Source organism: Emydura macquarii, unplaced genomic scaffold (genome assembly GCF_026122565.2).
Source record: "Emydura macquarii macquarii isolate MOO-44397 ecotype Brisbane River unplaced genomic scaffold, CSIRO-AGI_Emac_v2 contig_306, whole genome shotgun sequence".
Classification (NCBI taxonomy): Eukaryota; Metazoa; Chordata; order Testudines; family Chelidae; genus Emydura; species Emydura macquarii.
This window is the reverse complement of record NW_027130443.1, coordinates 2,461,021-2,481,759: the sequence shown is the minus strand read 5'-3', so window position 1 is coordinate 2,481,759 and position 20,739 is coordinate 2,461,021. Positions and strand designations below refer to the sequence as shown.

The window sequence follows — 20,739 nt, the reverse complement described above, 5'->3', positions numbered from 1 at the left end:
TTGCAGAGGCGGGACTTCCGGGCCGAGACCGGGTTGCTGAGTAACCTCTCCGGGGGGATCCGGAGCGGTGCTAGTCCCGGCTCTGCTCTGGAGCGGTAGGCGCTGCGGCGGCGCTCGGGATGGTGGCGGCACTGACGAGCCGGGGCCAGCCTGGCCTGTTCTTGTTCCTGCTCCTTGTCGCCCAGGTGAGTCACCCGCTCCGTCTGTCTGCTCGGGGCGCGCCTGGGGCCCGCTCCCCCTTCCTGGGCCCCCAGCGGCAGCCCCCGGCCCCTTCCCGCCGCCCCCCGCTCCGTCCCTCAGCCAGCCGTTGTGCGTGCCGCGCGCCCGGGGTTGGTGCTGTCGCTGCGGGACACCGCCTTCCGGCGGGCTCCCGGCCTGGCTAAGCGCCTCGCTCTTGGCCATGTCCGGCCCTCGGAGCCTTCGCGCGGGCTCTAGCTGCTGCCTCTGGCGCTGAGGCCCCGCGCCAAGGGGGCGGGCGGGTCCCCAGCTCGGCCCCGGGAACGACGAGCTCTTTGGCTTACGGCCTGCGCCCCGCTCCCCGCCAGCGGCGGGCTGTGCACGCCGCGGAAGGCCCTGTCCGAAGGTAGCCGGGCTTTGCGCCTCCAAACCAGGGGGGCTTGTCAGCGACCTGCTCCCGCTGCCACAGCTGGTAGCACTGGGCGCCTCCTGAGCAAGAGACTCCCCGGCGACAGACCCGTTCGGTGCCCAGGGTCTGTTCCAGACCCGTCAAAGCGGGCAGGACCTTGGTTTGTAGCGAGCCAAGAAAACCATATCCTAGCACTCCCCGGAGAGAGAAAGTAAACTCGTTGGCAGCCGCAAAACGGGGTTCGGGTGCAAAGACCGGCTTCTTCACTAGACTGCAATAATAAAACTGCGGTAAGGCTGTGGCTACACGGCCACTTGGGCCAGTGTAACTTATCTCACTCAGGGTGTGAATAAGCCACACCCGAGCAGTATAAGTTACACCAACCTAAGCGCCAGTGTGGACAGCGCTATGGCAGTAGGACTGGTTCTTCTGCCATTATAGCTAGCACCACTTGTTGGGGGTGCCTTAGTTAAGTTGACAGGAGAGCTCTTTCCCTTTAGCTTAGAGCAGCTATACTAGAGAGTTTACAGCAGTGCAGCTGCAAGGTCTCCAGTGTAGCCATAGCATTGGGGGTGGGGGGCAAACTGGGACTTCAGTGAGTTTTGCCCATCATGCCATATATGTTTTGAGGTTTCCCTGTTTTCTTAGTGTTGACAAAACCATGACTTTCTCATAGTTCCTGAAAACATAGTCTTCCCTTCCCACTTATGGGAGTCTTGTCCAGGTACTTAAGGGAAAATGGGGACTAAAATATTTAATCATGCATAAATACACCAGTGCAAATTTTTTCTTGGCATTATTATGTGTCCTGGAATTCTCAGCCTTTGTTTAATTTTCTAACAAGCACTTTGTTGCTTTCTCCCATGCTATTGCTCACATTTGGGAAGAGCTCTTGTCTGCACAACAAACTGGTTATCCTCCTACAAAACCATCTTAAAAATTCTCCTTTGCTATGATGCCAACAAAAAAATTTTTTGACAAGGTTGCTGGTGTGCTGAGACCATTGCTTATCATTCTGATCATAAGAATGGCCGTAGTGGATCAGACCAATGGTCTATCTAGCTCAGTATCCTGTCTTTTGTCATTGGCCAATGCCAGGTGCTTCAGAGGAAATAAATAGAACAGGTAATCATCAAGTGATCCATTCTGTTGCACATTCCCTGTCTCTGGCAAACAGCAATCCTTGCCTATGCTGGATAATAGCCATTGACGGACCTATCCTCCATGAACTTATCTAGTTGAACCCTGTTATAGTCCTGGCCTCCACAAGATGAGCTGTCAAGCAGTTCCACAGGTTGACTGTGCATTGTGTGAAAAAATACTTGCTTTTCCTCATTTTAAACCTGCTGCCTATTAATTTCATTTGGTGACCCCTAGTTTTTGTGTTATGAGAAGGAGTAAATAACACTTCCTTATTTACTTTCTCCACACCAGTCATGATTTGATAGATATTTATTAGTCATCCCTTAGTCATCTCTTTTCCAAGCTGAAAAGTCCCAGTCTTATTAATCTCTCCTCATATGGAAGCTGTTCCATACCCCTAATCATTTGGTTGCCCTTTTCTGTACCTTTTCCAATTAGAATATATCTTTTTTGAGATGGGGCAACCAGATCTGCATGCAGTATTCAAGATGTGGGCATACTATGGGTTTATAAAGAGGCAATATAATATTATCTGTCTTATTATCTATCCCTTTTCTAATGATTCCCAATATTCTGTTAGCTTTTTTGACTGCTACTGCACATGGATGTTTTCAAAGAACTATTCACAATGACTCCAAGATCTTTCTTGAGTGGTAACAACTAATTTAGACTTTCATTTTATATGTATAGTTGGATTTATGTTTTCCAATATGCATTAGTTTGCATTTATCAACATTGAATTTCATCTTCCATTTTGTAGTAGTCACCCAGTTCAGTGAGATCCCTTTGTAACTCTTCACAGTCTGCTTTAGACTTAACAATCTTGAATAGTTTTGTATCATCTGCAAATTTCTTTTTCTTTCGCCTTTCTGACTGGAGTATTTCCAGGCTGCACAGTTTCCTGCCTACAGTGTGTATTTTCCAGAAGACAGGTTGCCCAAGGACACTGTTTGTTTTCTCTTTAGTGACTGTTAATAGTGTAATTGCAACAGGTATGTTACCACACAGCACTTCCTATGCAAGTCTACTTTGTTCCTAAGGTGAAAAGCATTACGGAGAAAACGTTAAAATCAATACAAAAGCCTAAGCATGTATTAATAAACATATCAGAATTACCTCCAACACTAACATAGATTTTGGCAGGAACAGTCCTTCAAACTCCCACCCAAAGGAATTCCTTATGGTTACTAGTTCATCACAGTTTCAGCTCAGAACAAGCACTCAGTCCTTCTAACCCATCCCTGAGGATTGTCCTCTGTGAACCAGGGGTCCTGGTCATTTGCTGAGTCAAAAAGAGGGCCATGAGCTGGTTTAAAACCAACTTATTTATCCAAAAACACGCTTTCTTTTGTCTTTTGATCTCTAGTTGAACTAGTTATATGCATATCTTTCCTGGGTGGGGGGATGGGGTGACTTCAAAGGCTTGATAATGGAGGAAGTACATTAGCATCCACTCTCTCTACTAGATAAGGTACATACAGTGTGACAATAACACCTACAGTTGCATTTTGAATACAAAGATATTAACCCAAATTCAGTAAGATTCCCATGAGCTAATGATTCACTGTGCTGAAGCACTTAGGGCAAGTCAGTTTCATAGTCAACAGTGCACAAGGGAGTGATGTGCTCAGCCTCACATCTAACTAACTTTTACTGGGCCCCTTTTGCAGCTGGGTGAACTGGAGGGGGGCCCTTCACTGTGAGATCAAGTGTCACTTGAACCCACAACCATCACGATGGTTGTCAAGCACCTTAACCACTCAGCCACTGCACCTCAAAGGTGCTGCCCCCCTGGGGACTTGAACCCTAGCTCCTCAGATTAAAAGTCTGATGATATACCAGCTGAGCCAGACTTGTTAATGCAATAAAGTTTATCTGAATTCCATAAGTTTTGTTCAGGAAATTACATGATATTGTCAGTGTGTCACAGGGTCTTGTTATGGGTATTCAGAGAATAGTACAAAGTAGAATAGATATTGGTTTTAATTTAGCTAGTGTCAGAAGATCAAGACATAGCAGCAAGCCATTGAGAAGAGCAGCTGAAGATAAAAGTAAAAGGATGTTTTTTCTAACTACCAGCCTTGCAAATTCTCCCTGGGGTCCTAGAATCAAGCCCAATTCTTACCTTTTTATGCATCATCACTAGTTATAAATTCTGAAGAGTAAATTATGCTGTCATTAACTCAGTGCCTTCAGCAAGTAAACACACACATGTGATGTCAGCAGATTTGACTCAATGGATTTACTGAGTAAGATGATGCTGGGTTTTTTTTTAACATAGCCACTTTTTAGAAAGACCTGCACTTTAAAACTTGCTATGGTTGTGTCAACATGACCTGGGCTATACTTTTAGTGTTAGTAGTGCAAAGTTCCTCTTCATTCATTTTTTTTCATAACTTCCTCTCCCCTACCTTTTGTTCAATAGTTGTCAATCTGTCCTTCCAGGTATTTACAGAATGTCAATCAATACATTAATGAGATGCCATTAAAAATAAGTTTCTCTACTTAGCAGCTTCTGTACTAAGTTCTCAAAATGCCTTACAAACATTACTGAATTAAACTTCAAAATGACTGAATGTTCTCATTTTTCAAAGATGGGGAAAACAGGCACAAAGAGATGAAATTATTTGCCCCAGCCCCACAAGAAGCTTGTGGCAGAACTAAACATAGAACCCTAATCTTATTCATTCTAATCCTTTGTTTTTACTACAAGACTGTTGTCCCCAGTGAGTCTTCAATGGTTGTGCACCAATTCAAGATTTGAAATGGAACTTCTTTCAACTTCTGTTTGTTATTCTGTTTTGAAGCCTGAGACCTTGGACTTTGTCTGAGCTGAATTTTTAATAAATTCTGAAGCAATTTCTTCACCTTAATGCATCCTTAACTGAAATTTGCTGAAGACCATGCACAACAGCTAAGGACCAAATCATGGAAATAGTCCAAAACTTGTTATGGAGCAGTCTAGCTGTGTACCTTACCTCTGTCACACATGTGGGTGCGTGCACACTCCTTGCAACCCTTTCTTACTGTCCCTTTTGGCATCTCAAAGAATATTAATTATAGATGGCATGTGTATATTTCTTCCTTCTTTTAAACAGTGTGATAAGTCTCACTAACCTCTCAAACTGCAATTTGAGTGGTTTGATTAATATCAGCTAGAAATCAAGTACTATTGATTAACTGAAAGCATCAGAAATACTATATGGAAATAGGTTAAAAAGGAACAATAAATTAAACTCAACTCCATGAGTTATGGTAGGCCTTGGAGTACTTCTCAGCATGGGGATATGGCTTCAGTTAGGACAGACCTTTATGGAAATGGCCATTAAACCCTTTCTTACCTCATTGGAACAATGGAGGTAGCCCTTCCTATTGATGTACTCTGTGGCAAGATGGGCTGGTGCCAAAACAGGGATATGTGTGCTGTCTGTCACCCCACTGCAGTTTGGAAATCCCATTGTTTCAAAGCCATCTATGGTCCTGCAGGTTGCCAAGAGTCACAGCCCTCCATAGCAGGAAATAATTATTAGCCCTGCATACTTCCATGACAGCGGCCTCGCTCTGATTTCTCCAAATTGATTTCCCACTGATCGGTAGCAATGTGATGTTGCAAGTTTCCAGAGAGCCATCACCACTTGCTTCTCCACTGTCAGTGCAGCTCTCATTTTGGTGTCCCTGGAAGTCTGGGGTGAGCTCAGCGCACAGATCCAGGAATGTGGTCTTGCGTTTCTGAAAGTTCTTCAGCCACTGTTTGTCATCCCAAACCTGCATTACGATGCAATTCCCACCAGTCAGTGCTTGTTTCTCAGGCCCAGAAGCTGTGCTCCACCATCTGCAGCTGCTCCATGAATGCCACCAACAACCTTGAATTGGTTTTTGCTGTGTCCAACAGCAATCTGTCCTCCAAGGAATTGTCATGTTCTTGACTCATTCAGTTCTTGTGGCTCTGTAAATACTACAGGATTGTGCGCCCTGTGCTTGCATTGCTCATGACAGTCATGCACAGCTATGCAGGCTCCATGTTTCTGTCAGAGATGGCAGACAGTGAAGAGGGCCTCGCAGGTTTGTGGGATTTTGGGGGGGGGGAAACAAAAAGGTGTGAAAATTATGGGATATAGTTGCAAACTGGGAAATTGACCCCATACTCTCACCCCTGCCTGACTTGTTTTGGCCCCATCATGCACTGCCAAAACTTTGCAAAAGGCAGTGCACTAGATGATGGTGAGTTTCACAGGCGGATACCTATCCGAGGTGCACCACACTATGCATCGATACTCCTCAGGAATGCTTGTATGCATGCTGCTAACACAAGGAGCCAAGTATGCATTTGCACAAGCGTTGTACTAACTGCAGCAGCTGTATGCTGACATAGCTTAAGTCAATATAACTTTGTAGTGTAGATATGATCTTAGGCTTCGTGAATCTCCATGATCCAGGCATGGCAATATTCAGTGTCACCATGCCTAAATTGCTTTGTGAATCTCCTAATTTCTGCAGGGTGTTGTGAGGATAAATACATTTAAAAATTATGAGGGCATTCAGATACTACAGAGGATGCAGGAAGAGGGAATTAGACCCCTCCTCCCAGTCTCTCCCCTACTTATCCCAGCTCACATGGAGGAGAGGTGTGGAGCAGAGTACCTCCCGTCACCAATCCTGGTACACACACTGAGAGACCACGGGTCTGGAGCCCTGGTCCATAGGGCTCCAGGCATTAGTAAATTCCAGCTTGCCACCAAGTGACCTGCTAATAGTTGCCAGAACTAGAATATCAAGTCCACCCTAGCCCTACAGTCATGGGATTTGATTGGTGGAATTCGGGGAGGGTCCTAATAGGTTCCCTGCTTCTAGTTAAATGGAACACAGGGCCAGGAAGTTGTCCATGTGACTGCGCTTCCCCTGTTTAGGACTGCTTCCCTTGCACTACCTGCTCCTACAGCCTGAGTCTTGTCGACTGGTAACCTCATGGGATGTGCCTTACTGCTGACACCTGACTCTTAGTCTGCCTTCAGGCATATCTCAGACTTGATTTCCTGGGATCTTACCTGGCCTGACTTCCAACTCCTGTTCCAACCACTTGATAAGATGCCCATGTCCTGGTCATGACCATTTGCATAGACCACTTATACCGCAGGAGTAAGCCCAGTGCCAGCAGAATGGACCTGGTTAACCCTACGGGAGCACCGAACACATTTGAGTGGGCTGTCTGCCTTCGGGTGGACAACCCAGGTCTTGCAGAAATGGGTTGTCCAGCTGACCTCAGAGAGCCATCTATTGCAGGAGAAAGTCAGACAGTTGCATGCTGAAAATGCTGCACTCCAGACATGGTTCACGGAGCCCTGCTCCCCATACATCTGCTGGAACAGTTTGATGGTAACTGCCAGTGATTCTGGAGTTTTATAAACCAGGGCCGCTTCCTGTTCATGATGCATCCTCAATCCTATGCTACTATTGTGTAAAGATGAGCCTGGTTACCAGACAGCTGATAGGGGAAGCATAAGACTGGGCCTTCCCCTTTTTGGAGTGCAACAGACTGCTACTATAGAACTAGGAGGTCTTCCTGTACTTTAAAACCCTGCACTCTTTTTTTTTTTTTTTTTTCCCCCCCAGGGGATAAGGCAATACGCTGCGTTTATTGTAAATACAAAAATTGTAAAAAGCTATTACATTTACACAACCATTTACACCCAAAAGTTTTGCAAGCTGGTATAATATGAATTACCAGTTCTTATTATGCGTTACTCGAGTCAGCCCAGTGGCCAGCTGGACCTTTGTCGGTAAGCAATCTGATGCTCCTCAATGATAATTGCAGAACAAAAATATTAATTCTTTGGGTTTACCTTGTTTTTTATAGTGGTTAGTTTCCATACAATCCTATGAGTCTTGCCGTGTCACGCTGCCTCTGGATTTTGTATGCTAGTTAATTATCAGTCAATTGCAAGCAGGCATGACCTTTCCTCCTTTTATTTTTTACTTTATTTCATCCTCAGGGTGGATTTTTTTGTGCTTTTGTGCTGTTTATTTGCATTTTTTGGCCTTTATAGTCAGGATGATAGCTGCAGCTGGCATCTTTTTTTCCCTTTTTGTTGTCCGAACAGTTTAGGCTGGCATTTCTCCTTATTTATTTACACTCTACACACACATTTTGTACTTGTAACCAAAAAGCAGTTAAGATGTTTTTAGGTTTAATAGTTCAAAGTTTAGAAAAATAGCAAAAATGAAAAAACCTAACAAAATGGAGTTTACTTATGTCAAGCAATATTATACTCTAAGCAATAACCATTATTATATTTTATCTTTATTTTTAATTTACTTAAACAATTAAACAAGAAATTTGATTTGCCTATATGATTTTTAATGTTGGCTCACATTCCTCCCAGCCAAGTTAATGCTATTCAATGATCCGCACTGAGCTCAAATGATGAAGGCTACTACCCTAAGAAAGCTCTGAGAGAGGCAGAGTACTGTAGCCTCCTATGCAGTGCCACCTCACATCTGATACTGATTGCAATGGGGTGGTGCATCTGTATCAGTTCTGATGGGTCTGCAAGAAGAAATTAAAGATGAATTGGCTCAGTTGGAGACGCCTACGACTCTGAACGCCCTCATGTACCTGACCATACATATAGACCAGTGGTTTTCAACCTTTTTTTCATTTGTGGAACCTACAAAATTTCAAATGGAGGTGTGGAGCCCTTTGGAAATGTTAGACATAATCTGCGAACCCCAGGTTGAAAACCACTTTTGTGGTAATGACAACCTTTTGTGGATCCCTTAGACAGTCTTCAGACCCCAAGGAGTCTGTGGACCACAAATTGAAAACTACTGGTATAGACAATCGGTTACAGGAACAAAGGGAGGCAAAAAGAGTGCTGCAACTCTCCTATTCATGTAATGTTACCTCTTCATCGTATCTTCTGCCAAGCCAATGCAAGTGAATGTGAGCTGTTCACAGCTCACTGCTATAGAGCGAGAAAGACAATGCCAGCACCATCTTTGCTTCTGAGTCGAATCACTCTTATCTCTGCTTGTGCAACCGGGATATAAGCCAGCCCAGGTATGTTCAGGAAGACTGACCTGGGCCTTGTATTTAAAAAAAAAAAAAAAAAAAAGAGAGAGAGAGAGTTCCCCCGTGCCTTGGTCTTGACTAGAATGCACTCTGAGCTTCACCTGAGGGCTCCCCACTTGCAGGAGCTAGCCCAGCTGCACATCCCATGGCACTCTGGCAAATTCCTGTCCTGCCAGCTCTTATTGACTTGGGTGCAGCTGACTGTTACATAGATGAAGCAGTAGCTTGGATCCTGCAGATTCTCCTGCAACGCAAGGCCACTTATGACCTCGTAGTGACTGTTAATACATCCATTTTGTCTCCGAGTCCAGTAGCAGAGGAAACTACTCCCCTGGAGGCTATGATTCAGGGGCACTGAGAAACATTATAATTCAACATGATTCACACCCCACACTTTCCTCTGATCCTCGGTATCTTCTTGTTTACTTTCTACAATCTGCTCAGTTGTTGGCAAGTACAGGAAGGCTGTGTCTTGTTGGAATTTTTTATGCAGCACTGTTGGGGACTGGTAGATCCTGTCACGTTTGAATCCCGAGAGGCTCAGGTGAGGGCAGCCATCCAGGCAAAACCCTCCATCAGAGCTACATTGGCACTCCCCTTAAAATACAAACATTACGCTGATGTTTCTGAAAAGAGGGATGTAGAAACCCTGCCTCTGACCCAAGACTACGACTGGCCAATAGAACTGTAGTCAGAAACAAAAATACCATTTGAACGAATTTATGGCATGTCAGAACCCAAGCTAACAGTGCTCTGAGAATATCTTAAGAAGAACTATGCCTGAGGATTCAACCTTCACAGCCGCTGCACCAGTCTTTTTCGTCAAGAAGAAAAATGGCAGTCTTTGGCTCTGCATCAGCTATTGCGCATTGAATCAGATAACTATCAGGAACCCATATCCACTGCCCCTGATTCTTGAATAGCTGGGTCATGCAGGGGCTGCCTATATATTCACTAAGTTGGACATCCAGGGGCCATAAAACCTTGTACAAATCAGGGAAGGGGATGAGTGGAAGAGTGCCTTCCAAGCCTGATATGGCCACTACAAGTATTTGGAAATGCCTCTGGGCTGACCAATGCCCTGACAGCCTTCCAACATTTTATAAATTATGTATTCCAAGACCCATTGGATCACTTTTTAGTGGTTTAGTTGGATGACACATTTATCTTCTCCCACAATTCTGAACAGTGTACTGATCATGTCCAAAGGGTCCTGGGTGTAGCCTGACTATTTAGTGGTTATTGATTTCAGTCAATTCTGATTTAAAGAGCTGGGGGATTGTAGGGTCCTAGTTCCAGAATCAGGCACAACAGAATCAGTCTGTTAGAGCTTGACTTGTATTATTTTTAAGTATTAACCTGAAAGAAGAGTATGTTCTGTATAGTTTTCTTAACGAACTACCTTCTGGCTGAAGGCCTAAATTATCTCGGGGAGAGGTGGGTGATAGAAGCTGGAATGAGTTTAATCTGTACCAGTTGTTGAAGAGTTGTTTGCTTCAATGTTTGTGCTATGTACCCATATTTAAGATGCAGCTTGACAAAACCCTGGCTGGGATGGTTTAGTTGGGGTTGGTCCTACTCTGAGCAGGGGTTGGAGTAGATGACCTCCTGAGGTACTTCAACCCTAATCTTCTATGATTATAGTGGGTGCAGTATATACAAATGGTACTGTTTTGAGTCTCTCTGATTTCAGCCACTTTTTTTTTTTTTTAAACTAATTTGGTTCAACTTCTAAAAATCGCTTATTGACACTGAGAATTGTAGGGAATTGCTTCCCACTCCCCCTGTCGCCCATCCCAGTTGGTTTGGCGTAGGTGTTAGCAGTGGTGGAAGTATATTGTAAGAAGCAGGTGTTTTCAGTACTGTTTAAACCTGCTGCAAATCGGGTTGGACAATACATTGATAAAAGAACTCTCCAACCATTGCTGTTGGAGCCGCAGCAGTACTAGAATGGTGGGAGAATTGTGTAAAAGTCTCAGTATAGACAGCCTCCAAAACTCAAGTGGCTTAATCAGAGAAACTAATGCTAGTTTTGTTTATATATTGTACCCCTTTGTAATATTTGGGTGCCACAGCAGCTACCTTATTAAACGACTCTTTACAGATCCAAAGATAAGCATTTCCTCCTGCCCCCTTCTCTCTCTCTCTCTCTCTCTCACACACACACACACACACACACACACACACACACACACACACAAAATGAGGAGCTTTTTTCCATAAAGAGTGATTTTTTTCATTGGCAAGAAAATTCAGTTATTTACAGCTGAGTCATAAATTACTGGTTAGGGATGTGGGTGGCTTTTGTATACTTTATTAACCTGCAGTAGTAATCTGGCTTTGGCTCTTTGTCAATCTAAGCTGCTTTGTCAAGCTGCTTTCACATTTGGTTTCATACAAAAGATTCTCAAAACACAGGAAACATCTTCTTTAGCAGGTATTTACAATCCAGTGGACCTTCCAAAGTTGCTTCTTTCAAAAAGAAATAGTGGTTTTTTTATGATCACTCAACTCACATAGAAAATCGGATTTTCCACTTTGTGGACCTTACTACACTCCTTGACTTTTTCCCCCAGTCCACATTGCTGACTTCTTTCCTTGATGTTGTGAAGCAGAATCATATGACTCCCTCCTGCTTCTCTTCCTTACACGTATACCCTGTTTTCATCTGTTACTTTCCCCCTAAATAAAAAATTGAAGTCCTTTCTTCTTTGTTGCTGCTCCCACATGCCTAAAGTGACATAAGTCTTTTCTCATTAAGGCCATTTTAAGTCCCTTCCATTGTCTGTAGTCTCTGCCAGTGGAACCTCAGTTATTCAAACTCTGCATAAGCAAAAGTTTGATTATGTCTGCAGCATGAGGCTTCACTTGCCTGGTGTTGTCTGCATAGAAAATATTACATGCTGAAGTCCAAAAGAGGGCAGAAATTTTAAACAGCTGGAAAGCAGTTCCCTCCTGCAGAATGTAAAAATCCTGCAGTCTTCTAGCCTTTTGCAATATCTGATTCTCCAGATGAATTTTCTCTCTCGTTTTATTTTATCATTTAAAATTAGGGGAAGAGGGAAAACATGTGGAAGAAGTTGCCATCGTGTTCCCTGGAATCTTTATTGTTTGTTTTTTACAAGAGTGAGTCAGATTGCCTGGCACATCCCTTAGTGTGTAAATATATTTATAAATTTTTATGCGGTAGAGCTTCCTGTGAACCAGTTCTCCTCCTCCTCCTCCACTTTCAGATCCTTGCTTAAGCCTTACTACTTTTACCAAAAACAACAAGAGTCCTGTAACATCTGACGAAGTGGGTTATATATAGCCCACGAAAGCTTATGCCTGCAGAAATTAAATTTGTTAGTCTTTAAAGTGCTACAGGATTCTTTTTTTTTGCTGTAGACAGATTAACACGGCTACCCCTCTGGTACTTCTACCAAGTCTTCCAAGATTGACTGACTACAGCTCTGTCTCCTCCCACCCACTTACTTAATTCTTTGTTTATATTTTATCTGTTCAGCTTAGTTTGTAAATGCCTTGGCTCAGGAACCTGTCTGCATTGTTTTGTATTGCAGTACATAAGGAATAAATAATACTTGTAAATTGCACTGTTCATACTAACGAATTACATTAATATAAATTACCTTAATTGTAGCTGATCTTACTGGAACTGTGGTGGTGGTGGTGGTAACGGTCATCAAGTATAAGGCCAGAAGGGACACCTATATCATCTAGTCTGCCCTTCTGTATGACACAGGCCTGTATAACATTACCCAGCACCAGCACACTGAACCCAAGAACCTGAAATGAGACCAAGGTGTTCTAAGTGCAATTAGGGATGTAAAAATTCATTTAATTAAGAATCCTTTACATGTTCTAAAAATAGAACGTTTAAACAGTTAAAAGCTAGGGAAGTGCAGAACTGTAGTTGGGCAGCTCTCCATTGCAGGGAGCTCTCAATTGCAGGGAGCTGAGTCAAGCCCAGCTGTGGCTTTCCGCCGCCCTGGGTTCTCTGCCTCCCCGCGAGCAAGAGCTGCCTAGCTGCTCTCACTCAGGGGGAGCCAAGCCCAGCTGCGGTTCCCTTCCACTCTGCGAATGTGAGGGGGGCTTGCAATGGGCTCCACACCTCCCCCTGAGCAACAGCTGCCCATCTGCTCTTGTTTGTGGGGAGCCAAACCCAGCTCCCCTCTAGTTTAAACAGTAATCAGCTGTTTAAAAGGTTTAAATGTTTAAGCTTTTAAATCTGTAAGTGCAATGGGGCCCTGGTCCATGACCGGGACTTCTAGTTGCTATGATGATGATGTAAAAATCCAGATTTGTAATTTGCCAAGCATACATTGTGTGGTTGGCTAGAGTATAAGATTGAAATTGGAGAAATAGTTTACAAATCATTCATCTATATGTGGCTCTTAGCTGGGAGTCCTTATTTATTATCCTCATTAAACACATATTAGTCTGTTGACCAATGCCCTCAGTGTGATTGGCTTCAGCCTGTTAAAATGCCATTTTTTCACTCTCTTGGCCAGTGTTTACTGGAAGGACACAACAATGAAAACCTAGAAAAATTGTGTATCATGATCTCGGGGAAAACAGACATCTTTGCCTGCCATGTGAAAGTGACTGCTGCTGAAATCTGTAGGCATTAATGCAGAGCCAGTTTCTGGTGCATGAAGAAATTTCTCTGCCCCCCCACCAACATTATAAAACTAGGCATTATAAAATTAGGCAAAACCTAATCTCTAGTCCATTACAACTCTAGTTTATTTTATGTATGACTATTTTACATTAGGCGTGAGATTACTAATATACATTGACTGAAAAAGAAAAGGTCTGTTGTTTTCTTGCAAGTGTCAAATATAAACAAAATGGTTGGGCTGTCTCACTTTAATCTTGTGAACAGAGGTGTGATATATAGCATTCCTAGCTGTCCCTGAAATGGTGCAAAGGTTTGTACTCTGCACTAAAAGTGAAAAGGTTGCCATGGTTACAGTTTTATTGTTATTCTGCATAATTAAGTACCTCATGTAGCCATAGCTCTTTTCCTGTAGATAATCTTGAATGCAGAAGGTGTATAATGTCCAATAGACAACTCCAAGGCTCTATGGCAGTACCTACAAAGCCTCCATAGAAATCTATAGCCTGAACTGAGTAAGATAAGTGAAAACTATTAAGGCCCAGTAGGCACAAAATGGTATATAATGTGACTGCTGGTGGCTTCTTGGTTTAATTCTGTCTTGAGTTTCTTCTCCTCAGATGGAAGGTTTACACTTAGTTATGAAAAGGGTAAGGTGAATATTTGGTTGCACTTGGGGTATTGAAATCAAGGATGGTTTCTGGAACAGTGTCTTAGAGTGTCATATGGCAATACTGCTGATTTTGTTGGTGGTGATATTTGACACTAGGAGGTATTTGGGGGAAGACACTGTCATCTTGGAAGGTGCTGGAGGAAGGATTGGTGAGGTTGCAGGGTGGGAGAAGGTAGAACTGGCAGTTGATACCATTGTGGATTAAGGTTATTTTGAAATGGGGAGGAAAAATGTGAAAACTGCACTGTGTGGTGGGAAGAGCTGAGGAATTGTAAAACTCAACCCTTTCCAGAGTGGCTGTGAAAGGCTTTTGGGCTACCAGAAAAAGGGAGGCAAACTAGTGGAAACAAAGTCATTAGAAATTAATCCAGACAAGAGGAGAGCAGCAGGCTGGGTTCAGGGTGTTGCCCTGTGGAGCTGGGGGTGGTTTAGTTAGCCCACCTCAATGACCAATGGCTGAGATTATTTGCAGACTAACAGTGTAACTGGTGAGGAGCAGGTGTCAGCCCCTGTAATTTGCTGAAATGCATGGTTAGGCACATCCATAGGCTGGTCAATTGACCACTAGTTCAGATTGTATCCAAGCGCTGTTAGTGATGGGGCTGAGAAAACTCAAAGGCCTAGATGCTCGTTGGGGTCATTATCTGCAAACACAATATTCATGTTAATTGTATTAATTTCATGTGAATTGACAAATGACTTTCTATCCATGAAAACTCAGGCACTGGCTCTTATAACAACAAGCAAATGCCCTGGACGTACAGAAAACCTAGTGGTGGGAGGGTCCCAGTAAATTGGTTAATATTCAGTAGTGCCAGGAAGTGCTAAACATTTCCTTATCGAACTCCCAGCATGATCGGACTAAAAGAATGTTCTCTGAACCTTACTCACAAGGAGCATTTGACATAAACAAACCTCTTTCCCAGGAGCTTTTAGGACTCTATCTTGACCAGTTTGCTCAAAGTGGTCTAACTACTAATACAATTTGCAACTACCATAATCCTCTCTCCATCAAAATATTAGGAGCCACTACTAATGGGAGGATTTTGCTGTTTTTCAGATAGAGAAACTACAAAATTAATACCTACCTTTATAGGGGTATTGTGAGGCTTAATATTAGTAAAGAACTTTGGATTCTTCAAATGGAGGGTTCTGCAGAAGCCTAATGTTCTCATGGGAGCTTCATGATATTTCATAAAGGCTTAAAAGGCACTTGTAGAAAGTGGCCAATCCAAATGCTTACAGAAAAAAAGGCTATTTAAATATTGTTTTGGGGGTGGAGTAGAGGTGTGGAGGAGGGCGTATGTCAGGGATCAGATGGACAACAAGCACTGTGTTTTCATATAGTGGAGAGCCAAATAGCAGAAACTAACCTATTCTTTTTTTTCTCTTTCCGACCCATGTTTGCTTGACTGTATTTTTGTTCATGCTTCTGTTGGCTTTTTAAAATTATCATAGTTTTACTGAACAGTCCAAGAAAATTAGTGAAACAAAGTGTATCATGAGTCCTTAAGAGTAAGTGTCATTGTTAGCTAACATGTAGACCAGTATTTTGGTCTTGCTTGAAACGTCTTTTTAAATATTTTACAGACCTGTTTTTGTTCATATTGCCTGTGGGGAACTTTCTTATACTAACCTGAGTCATTGTCTTTTCAGAAAAGTTCTGAACTAATTTAGTAGATCTCTTACTGCAGGAGTACTTCCGGGCTCTTGAGGCAGAGACAATAGATTCTGGGTAATGTAAGGGGACGAACAAGATATTTCAGCTATCTATCACTTAGGGCACAAAGAGAACACCACCCGTTGATTCTGAGAATGTTGGGCCCCTGTCCTGGAGGGCTGGAGATGCTGGTAACTTGATGTGAGTAAGAAAACTGCTTAGGCAAAGATTGTAACTTCCTAAGATTGTGTTAGTCTTTAGAGAGCATGTTTTGTTTTGTTTGTAACCATACCTGTCTCTTTTTCTCTTGCTTAGTATCACTTGCATCTCTGTTGTTGTTTTATTACAAAACCATCTCAGTACTGTGCATTAAAGTGAAGTTGAGTCTTCAGCTAACTTAACAGGCTGATATTTGCTGCCTCCAAAGAGACGGTGCACCTATAATAATTTTTATGAGTGTCCAGGCAGAGGGACTGGAAACTGCAGGAATATGTCTCTGGGGAACTTGGGAACTGGGGTTCACTGATTATTACTTGCCAGGGAAGGTTTAGACTAGCAGTCTTGAAGAGTTTGCTGGCAAGGCAGACAGGCTGGTGTGTCTGTGAGCTGGCACACAGCTTAGCAGCAGCAAAGCTGTCACTCTTGCTAAGGCAGAAGGGTAACACAGCAGTTCACAGTTCTGAGAGTCCTGAACAGGGCATCACAGAACCCTATAAGTGTTGGGATTTGTTTACATCTTTTTCTTCCAGCGTGCATTACTCTAATTTATCAACATTGAACTTCACCTTCCATTGTGTTGCCCATTCTTCTAGCTTGGTTAGATATGTCCAGAGTTCCTCAGTCCTCTCTGATCTTAACTAATCTAAATAACTTTTAAGGTAGATGAGGTAATATCTTTTACTGGACCAACTTCTGTTAGTGGAAGATGAGCTTTCAAGCTACACAGAGCTCTTCTTCATGGCCCAGGGCCCAGACCCACCTTGTCTTTCTGCTCAATTCGTCATCTGGTTGGATGCTTTCTCCTTAGACAAGGCAAGTTTGGATGAATGCAGTATGACTTCAGGTTTCCATGAAAGGCCAGAGAGTGAGATAGGATAAGAGGAAAGAAATAGTGGGGTGGAAAAGAACACAGCAAGGGAAGGGAATAAAATACAGGCTCTTACATGCCTTTCTGATATTGGTAATTAGGTGTCCCCACTAGTGGCTGATGACTGAATGTCATGATAATGTGATGACTTTCAGCACTCACAGGTGAAAACAAAGTTCCTTAAGCAAGAACACAAGGCCAGCTGGCCGCCTTTTCAGAAGGAAAGACCTTTAGATAAGTCAAAATGTGTTGCAGTACTGACAGGTCAGGGGATGAGCTGAGGGAAGATGATTCTTTTCCTCCTCCTCCCCATCTCCAAGTCTCTTTTTAAGAACCCCTAAAAGTAGGTGGCATATTTTAGCCTCATTATTTTGTCCACCAATTAAATCAATTTCCATATGGTCAGCTTTGGCAAAGATAACTTTATTCCCACGTTTTCTTGTTTACCAAGTATGATCTCCCCACAGTCCTTGATTTATATCATTAGGCTATTTTGTGTGGACTTATATAGTTTCTCAGTCTGGTTTTCTTTTACCTCTTATAACCATTCATTGTCATAAACAATTTGACCTATTTTTTTCATGGCTATTGTAACATCTCATGAACGTTCACATATTTTTTTACAACTGAGCTTTAGGGTAGCTTTGTAGGTCCAGTAATTGCAACATAGGTATTTTCCCAAGCATCCTCTGCAATGAAGACTGGCTCGGATAAATCATTCAGCTCCTCAGCAATGTTTTATTTTCCTTATTTGCTTCCTTTAACATCAAATCTCAAAACTTAATTCTCCATGTTGTTTGTTTTATTGCTGATCAGTTTAGCAGAAATATCCCGCTAATGTGATTCTTCCAAAGTGTCCCCCATGCTTCCATAAGTTCTGAAAGCTCCAACAGCCCATTGGGCATTGAAAAAATCTCCATCTTCTTCATTATAATTTCTGTTACGTTGTGAATTATCAATACTAAATCTGTAGCCTGGAGAACATTGAATAAAAGCAGTGTAAAACCTGATTTAATGTTAATGAATTACAAGGCAGCAATTGTTCTTATTTTATTATTTGTTTTATAAACTAAATACAAATTTCCCTCTTTTTTAATGTAAATGAAACTGCTGTAAAATTTCCAGTCTTTTCCACCCAACTAGAGCCAACCTTCCTGCAGAATTTAAATCCAACTTCATGGAAAGTATATAGAGCCCTGGCTGTAATTTCTCCAGGTTGAACATTTGTATTAAAGATGAAAGCGACTACAGTCTGCAGAACCATTTTGTGCAAGTTAAATGCAGTTCTCTGGCTCCTGGCAAGTGGTTTTGCTGCCTTGTTTCAATGATTGTAGCTTTGTGTTGAGCTAAATATTCCCCATTTCAATCCAAAGCAGCCTTCTTAAGCCAAACCATTTAAATGAAAGCTACAGTTAGAGCTGAGTGAATTGTTGACTTTTTTTGCTTGGTGGTTTTGAACTGAAACTGAATCTTTTTCCTCACTTTCATGGGTGCAGTCCAGACAAATGGGGGGTTGTCATCACCTGCTCTATAATCTTGGGTATCTCAGATGCTCTGCTGCTGTAGCTCACAACCTGGACACTGTTAGAAATAACCAAAGAGGTTGTCCCGGGGGTGGATTGGTTTATTGGTGGGTTTATTTCCTGCTCGTTCCTCCTCGACGCCGCAAGTGAGCAACGAGGGGTTTCCTTACAATTCTTTTATCCATAACAGTATGTAACTGTATACATTTCCAGCAACTCCCCATAGACCCTTATTTGGTTACATTGACGCCTATAAAATGAATATTAGCAACTACATAATAAATATAATTATACCCGCCCCTGTTTGTTGTTTACAGGATTACCATACAGAGGTCAGGCACATCACCTTAAAACTTATAAATTTTACGCTAACGTTCTTTGAAGTAAATGCATGCCAGAGGGGAAGGAAAATAATGGTTTCTTCCCACCAAGGCCTTGCGCAGGAGTGGTGATAGACTCATCCCCTGCGCAGATGGCCAAAAAGGGAGGAGAAGAAAGATAGCAGACTCTAACTAGAATTCACACCAGTTAACAGAAACAAGGTTTGCGTGTGCCTTAACCCCATTCCCTGTAATTTAGGCCTGGCCACTTGTCCAGCTTTTAACTCTTTACTTTCCTACAGATACCAGCAGCTAAACATGCAGTGTTCTGAATATCTGTGTGCTGTGCAGCCATGGTTCAATGCTCTGACCCCACCAGCCTGCCTACAACACAACAGCCTCACGCTATTCTCTGTAACCAAGTTTCCTTAAGCAGGGGTGACCTAACACACTCCCAGTTCCAAACTTCTCCAAAACTGTCTGCCCTGAAGTGTCCAGCCTTCACCTGGAACACTTTGAGAAATAATAAAGTTTGTTTGCTCCTCTAAACAGACAAAATGCACAGCTTACTGTCTTGGTTTAGATTAAAAGTAAAACAAGTTCATTAACAAAAGAAGATAGGATCTCAAGTATAAAGGATAGAGTTAGAAATGGTTACAAGCAAATAAAAGTGAATAATGCTTTCTAGAGACTAAAACTTAACAAAACTACAATCTTGGTTCAAGGTAAGATTCTTGTCACACTACCTTCCAGCAAGATGGCTGACCACCCCTCTGGTCAGGATCTTCCACAACGTCCAAAGTGCTTGGTTCCTTTATCACCTTAGGTGAAAGATAATTTGGGGTTCTTTGCCCCTCTCTCTTATAGTCCAGTGAATCTTTGAAATGGATTCTTCTGAAGGATACACCCCCAAAGTAAAGTTCATTCAAGCTATATGAGAGGCTCAATGGAGTCTCCTGGTGAAGGAAGTTCTAAACTGATTTCTTCCCCAATGGTGTTGGCTAAAATGTAAATTGAGGTTTCCTGCAATCTCTTCCCCCTGCTGTGATATTTTCTCCCCTTGTTGTCTTGATGGGCCCGTTTACCTTTTATGTAAATTGTATTCCCATTGTCTCTTAATGTACCTTGGAAATACCTTTAAGATGACAGAACCGCATTCCTTTGACTAGAGTGGGTTAACTTCAGCTGTGCCTGGCAGATACACTTTACGACAATAATTTCCATTACGTTTGTAATTTTGAATTTTGTTCTGCATTCACACACCACAAACCAATATTAATGATCGGTATGTAGTTTTCTATTAATAGATTATATGACACCTTTTAGTTACCAGTTTTGACATTAGTAAATTGGAATACACTGAATTGTTCAGGCCAGTTGAAACTTACTACTGGATACCAGTGAGCCCCTGGCCTCTTGCTTTGGGATGCTGTTAGGGTCACATTCACAAAAACAAAACAAACATTTCAGATAGATTCAAAAATTTTGAAAGAAAATGTCATTTAAATTGACATTTTTGAAACCGTTCTAGATTGGCTGTTGAACCATTTGAACCAGATAAAAATAAAAAGTTGTTATCCTTACAAGGCTTCCTCCTTCTTTTTCTTTGTATTTGTAATTGCCACCATCTTCCTTCCTCTGTCCCAATTCTTGTTTCTGCATAGGCTACTGGTATTCAACCCATTTTTGAAGCATGTGTCACACAATGGAGTGTGCAAAAATATCCAAGGGGATTGCTGAGTTTTGAAGGATAAGGTGGCCAATCAAGGAAGGAGAGAGCTCTTATTTTGTATTTATTTAATAGTAATTTTCTAAAAAGCGCTCATGTTTCTCATTACTGTCACTGTGGCAGATTCAGAGAATCAAATTTTTAGGATGTCTTATGTTTCTATATATGGTGGGGTTTTTTAAAAAACCTCCCTAATAATGGGATATTGTGAAATGTAACTTTTTAATTAAATATAGTGACTATATGGTACAGAATTTTAATAATCATTGTAGACAGATATGATGACCTGAAAATAATTGATGTGTGAGAGAACTTATTTTCCAACTGAACA

The 20,739-nt window shown here is 42.3% G+C and overlaps 1 protein-coding gene across 2 annotated transcripts in view; it reads left to right on the top strand.

The window, feature by feature from the left end:
- The first annotated feature begins 44 nt into the window (after window positions 1-44).
- The window catches only part of SPPL2B (signal peptide peptidase like 2B), a 66,650-nt gene continuing 45,955 nt past the window's right edge, over window positions 45-20,739 (top strand). For both annotated transcript variants that reach the window (XM_067556957.1, XM_067556974.1), the window contains exon 1: window positions 45-185. In XM_067556957.1, coding sequence (XP_067413058.1) covers window positions 120-185 — 66 coding nt within the window. In that variant the 5' untranslated portion in view covers window positions 45-119. The remainder of the gene's footprint in view (window positions 186-20,739) is intronic.